Source organism: Panicum hallii, chromosome 9, assembly GCF_002211085.1.
Source record: "Panicum hallii strain FIL2 chromosome 9, PHallii_v3.1, whole genome shotgun sequence".
Taxonomy (NCBI): domain Eukaryota; kingdom Viridiplantae; phylum Streptophyta; class Magnoliopsida; order Poales; family Poaceae; genus Panicum; species Panicum hallii.
In genome coordinates, this window is record NC_038050.1 from 57451996 (window position 1) to 57457995 (window position 6000).

Below are 6000 nucleotides of genomic sequence, written 5' to 3' on the forward strand. Positions count from 1 at the left end.
CCCAGTTTACAATCCATGCCTGTTTTCCATCCATGATCAAGTGGATCATAGTCTTCTCACTCAATCCTTGACTGCTTCAATTTCTGGCCCTAGATCGATTCCTCGAGCCTGGGCCAAGGATGGGTAGAAACGTATGGAAGCTGGAATGACCCGTTTTCATTCCGGATCGGGCCTAAACGAACGAAGATTCCAGGTTGGATCTGAATTCAAACCGGGCCGAATTATTTCAAGTGGAACAGGGCGTGTTCCAGACCATTTCGGGCCAAAATGAACGAGGTCTTAATGAAAACGAGCCGAATGGGTTAAGCTTGTGCGCACTGGCGTAATCTTTGTAATAGAATCAAGTAGCACGTGCGCATTGGCGACTTGGCGTGGTCGTTGCAATAGAAACAGGTAATGGTTGACATTTTCAACAAAATGACTTAACTCAAAATCCAAGTAACAGTGTCTTCGAAATCCAGGTTTAGGCCCAGCCGCCCAGCAGACATTAAACCTGGGATCCGTTTATTCACACATCTTGGTCCAATCAGGGGCCGTCTTCTTCATTCGAACCAACATCTGAAAGCCCATTAACAGCCCACTGAAAATGACCGAACCAAACAATTCGGCGTTCAACCTAATCCAGGAACGCCTGCAGGAACTCGATCACCTTGTCAACGTCATCCGGCAGGACGTCCTTCGCAGGGCCCGCCGCCGCCAACCGCTCGCCCCACGCGGCCAGGAGCGGCGTCCTCGCCGCGTCCAGGACCCTGACGCCGACCATCTTCTCGAACACCTTGAACCACCCGAGGTAGCTGCCCAGCACCACGTCCACGAACCCGATGCCGTCGCCGCCGAAGTAGCCCCTCCCACGGGAGCAGTCCCTGAATGCGCCCTCCAGCGTCTCCAGCGCCGTGACGATCCGCGCCGCCGCGCCGGCCTTCTCCTCGGCCTCCCGCGCGAACAGGATCGTGTGCCACGGCGAACCCACCTGCGGCGTACCAATGCTTTGAGCTCGCTCCACACACACGGCGTACATGCGAGAAGATGTGTGGCGCTGGCGCATACCTTATCGTCGACAAAGGCGGCCCAGAAGCGGGCGGTGGCGCGCTCGTACGGGTCGGTGGGGAGGACGGACGGGCCGCCGGCGCCGGCGAAGACCTCGACGAGGTACTGGACGATGACCTGCGACTCGGCGATAGGCCTGCCGCCGTGGATGAGCACGGGGACTTTCTTGTGCACGGGGTTGGACTCGAGGAGGAGCGCGCTCTTGTGGAGGAGGTCCTCCTCGACGTACTCGTAGCTGAGGCCCTTGAGGTTGAGCACGATCTGCACCCTGTTCACGTAGGGGCTGTCCCACACGCCCAGCAGCTTCAGGTCACCACCTCCTCCCTTGGCGGCCATTGCCAAGCGCCCAAGCTCGATCGGTCAGGCTAGCTAATCTGGATGTTGTGCAGCAGTGGAGAGGATGAAATAGTGGAACCTGTGACTGTGAGAGTGGTTACAACTTATAAATAATTGCAGACATTCGGGAGGTCATGATTGCACGTTAGGTGCCTGCTTAGTGCGCAGATTTCGCTCGAAATAAAATTGGATTCGTTCAGTTCGTCAGAATAAAAAATGAGCCTGCCAACTAATATGTGGCAGAGCTTTCGTTCACAAAAGTATGTGGCCCCGGTAACCACCGTACCAGATCTTCTGCGGCATGCGCTGTCGTCTTTGCACGCTTGCACGTAGCTCTCCTCTCTCCATGGGTGGCAGCCATCCAGTCCTGCAGACAAGGGGAACACACATCAACCATCACTCTCCTTGGGTGGAAACATCAATCCAGTCTTGAGGAGATTGATCGCTTGAGGGAGAATCCAGGAAATAGCACTTGTTTCAAGTGGTGTTCAGAAAACAACACTTCTAACTTGCGTATCCATAAAACAGCACTATAAGCACCCATGCTATTAATGAAATAGCACTGGTCCTCATTTTCCCTCAGTTTTAATTTCTTTCTCCACAATTTTACCAAATGTAAAAGACCGACTTGCCCTTTGTTTTTGTTGACTAATTCCCCAGGGCAGTAACTCCTTTTTCCTCCCAAGCTAGAACGGAATTTACCAAAATGTATGTGTGCTAGTGTGGTATGAGACACTAAAAAGTCTAATATATTTATAGGTGAATTATTCAGTTTAGTCAAATGAACCAAGATATATGTGGTAGTATGGTATGAGACACAAAAATTATCTCTCTTATATGATGTATATGTACGAGATTATTTAGTAGAAGCATTAACGATTGATTTTGATTTTGCTTTCTTTTTTGTTTGATGCATTCTGGTAGAGATATAAGCTATAGATATAATATGTATTTCGGTTAGCCGATTAACTAAACTTGTTTAATGTAACATATTTTGATTATTTTTGGTTTTCTAGCAAATTTAATAAATTTTTTGCTAAAACCAAAATTTTTCATAACCGATTTAACTAAATGTCGAGCTCTTGGAGGGTCATGGATAGTGCAGACTACTATGGGATCTACGACATCGGATGGTTCCCAACGGACTTGAAAGGGAGACCCATGTGTTAGCAGGGGTAATTTGGTCTATTTGCTTATGAAGAAGTGATAAAAGATAAATAAAAGAATGGAAAATGTATGTGGAGCGCTGTTTTACGAATCCATTTTGTAAAACCCGTGTTGTTTGACGAATACATAAATTTTAAGTGCTATTTATTGAACACCACCGAAAACCAGTGCCGTTTCCTAAATTCCACCGTTGGTAAGATAGGATAAAGAAAGTAAGAACCTAATTGGTTTGATTCTTGCCAAAATTAGGGCAGGTCAAAACATTGGCAAGAATTTTTTGCCAAAATCTTGGCAAGTACTTTATGAGGTGGGTTATTTTTTTATTCCAACCAAATGAGTGCCAAAATTTATGGGTGCCAAAACTTTGGCAAGACAAATTTTGGAACCAAACCAACTCCGTTGGAGAAAAGAACTAAGGCTAAGCAACAAACATGACAACAATTTACATTTGGCCACGGGGAACATGATCTTATATTAGTATCTGACCACTGAGGTAGTGAGGTTACAGAAGTTGCTTCCTCACTTTGCACAAACAAATACATACCAAGATGATATTCTCACACCTCACAAGTCACATATGCTAATCCTATATGCAAAAGATGTCACTTGAAGGTGCACTGAGGCACACAAGTGATATTTGTTTGTGCAATTGCTCTTTTCCTAACAATGTCATCGCTGTTAATCGCTTATCTGTTTTGTGCTGTTGCTCTTATTTTTCGCCTGGCAATAATATTGGATCGGGTGCGTTCGTTACGAAAAGCAACTTAACTTGTGCGTTAGTGACACCAGTTTAGCCTTTTTTTTACACTGATTTTCGTAGAGTAACGAAATGGGCCGAAACACCTTAAAACATTTTTGGTTGAGAGAAAAAAAGATAAACATTTTTGGTTTGGCATATGTTTATTTCGATTTAGCCGTTGTGCGGAAATCATGAACTCAAAGCTTGATTTGTGGGCCTATGGAGCTTGAGCACAAACCAATTTGGCCCTGTGCAATTAGCATTAGTGAAGTTCGGAATATTCCACGTCTTCCTTATAATGCCAATCTTGCTCTGGCATGTAGGAGTGCTACCACTGAAGGTATCCTCAACAGACATCAGAGCAGCAGGTAGCATCTTGAATTAAATATCAACTATTATGTTACATAATACTCCCTCCTTTTTTTAATGTAAGACGTATTAGCATTTCAAGAAATTTTTATTCTGACCATTGATTTCTGTTAGAATTCATTATCAATTGTTACAAATTCAAAATCGTGTTGAAGATACCTGAAATCTGAATCTATTGGAGCAACCTTTTAGACACTAAACATGTATATAATTTAACTAATCACTGGTCAAAACCAACAAAGTTTGACCTTTTCAGTTCATAATATGCCCTAAATAAGAAAAAAAAGGAGGAGCAGGTGCGCACTACATTTTTGTAAATACGGAATGTATGCTAATTCAACAATTTGTGAAAAATAGCGAAGACAGTCCACGAGAGATTGAACAAAGACTAGTAGACAAGTTAAATACAAATATCCAACAAAGACCGAGATCGTTGATCATTCTCCGCACCCAACTCTGTTCTTGCTAAGCTTGTATTCCAGTTAGGGTTTATTGCGCCGTTTTCTTTTCAAAAATGGAAAAGGTTAGCCTACCCTTATGGAAAGTCATAACAAAAAAACTGCAAAAGTACACATTAAAGCTAAACACATCAATTTATTGCATACTCACTCTGTTCCAAATTGTAGGTCGTTTTGACAAATCTAAATATATAGTTTTTGCTACGTAGCTAGATAAATATTATATCTAGATAAATAGCAAAAACTATGTATCTAAATTTGCCAAAACGACCTACAATTTAAAACGGATGGAGGGAATACTATTTGCCAAAATCACATGACCACTCTTGAACATTCACTTGGCATCCCATCGTGGCTAACCAATGTCTTTATTTGTTTCTTTTCTTACATGATGCATGGCCCAATCCGAAGTTCCGAACCAATTCACTTTGGCAGCGGCAGCGGCATGGAGCTTATGGGCGTACCGCACGGCCTCGCCCGCCTCCGGCACCACCACTTCCTTTGCCTCCGCGCTTCCCCCGAATCGCTCTGCCCACGCGGCCAGGAGTGGAGTCTTGCTGGAGTTGATGATCTCGATTCCGTACATCCTGCGCACCGCCTCGAACCAGAACGAGGAGGAGCCAAGCGCAATGTCGAGGTGCCCGATGGAAGTCACCGCCGAAGAAGGCCTTGCCCTCGGAGCACTTGGCGAAGGCCACCTCCATGTGCCCAATAGCGGCAAATGTCTCAGTCACCTTCTCCGCCCTCTCGTCCTCCGTCATGCATGGCTATCACGAGACCCATCAATGGCGGAAATAGCTACAAGCAAGACGCTGCCAATTCGATCGGTACCAACAGACACGTAAATATATGCGTTTAGGACAAATAATTTTTTTAAAATGAACTAATTTGCTTGTCCTAAATGATATATATTAAAAAGAGAATAACTGGAGTATAACGTTTTAAGACTTGCATTAATTTATACCTTTCCGTCGACTTAGGCAGCCCAGAAGCGAGCAGTGGCACGATCGTAGGGGTCGGCATCAGAGAGGATGGGCGGACCAGCAAACAGCTCGTCGACGTACTGCACTATGACAAGTGACTCACACATAGGCTTACCGTTGTGAATGAGCAGGGGCACCTTCTTGTGGACTGGGTTCGACTTGAGCAGGAGCTCGCTCTTGTTAAACAGGTCCTCCTCGACATACTCGCAGCTCACGCCCTTCTTCATCTCAACGCCATGCATGCGTACGCGGATCGCGAACGGACACCAGCACGCCGAGCAGCTTCGGATCCTCCTTGCCCGCCATTGTATTCTTCTGCCGATCGATGTTTCCCTCTACCGACTTTTGGCTTGTGACTAGTCCTATCCTGCCCGTGCAGGACTACGCAGTTTGAGCCCTTATATAGCTAGCATGTAGAGGCTCGTTCGTGACTAAACTATACAAAATGTAGACGAGAAAGACTGAAAGAGCTGAGGCAGCAGATTTGGCGATTGACTTCACCAACCTTGCAAATTGTGCAGGCGTGAGCATGCGAAAATAGTGACCAGGAAGATCTGCTTCGTCTACAAGCTACAGTTTTCGCCTTTTGCTTTGAGCGCCGCCCTTTATGCTTTGAAGATTATATACCCACTTAGTTATTCTAACAAATATATATTTCTTTTTAAAATAAAACCCCATCTAACACGGAAGACTCCTTTAAAAGCTTTTATGGTTTTCCATCCTAAGACGCACTAGAAAAATAAATAAATCATCATAGGGCGTGATTGGTTTACATAGCTGCAGGCTCCCGCGGGCCTGGCTCATTAGATGCTGCAGCCTTTTGTTTGGTTTATATCTGCATCTAGCCATGCTCACCGGAGATTCTGTTTTATTGCCCGGCCAGCACTCAGCCAATTCACTT

At 45.2% G+C, this 6000-nt stretch overlaps 1 protein-coding gene and 1 pseudogene across 1 annotated transcript; both read right to left on the reverse strand.

The window, feature by feature from the left end:
- Positions 1–397: 397 nt before the first annotated feature.
- Positions 398–1555, reverse strand: LOC112875874 (probable glutathione S-transferase GSTU6). Its single transcript, XM_025939874.1, has 2 exons — positions 1048–1555; positions 398–970 (listed from the first exon to the last, which is right to left on the reverse strand). The coding sequence occupies exons 1-2, from the start codon at positions 1381–1383 to the stop codon at positions 617–619; spliced, it is 690 nt and encodes a 229-aa protein (XP_025795659.1). The 5' UTR covers positions 1384–1555; the 3' UTR covers positions 398–616.
- Positions 1556–4471: 2916 nt separating this feature from the next.
- Positions 4472–5405, reverse strand: LOC112873193 (annotated as a pseudogene).
- Positions 5406–6000: the final 595 nt, after the last annotated feature.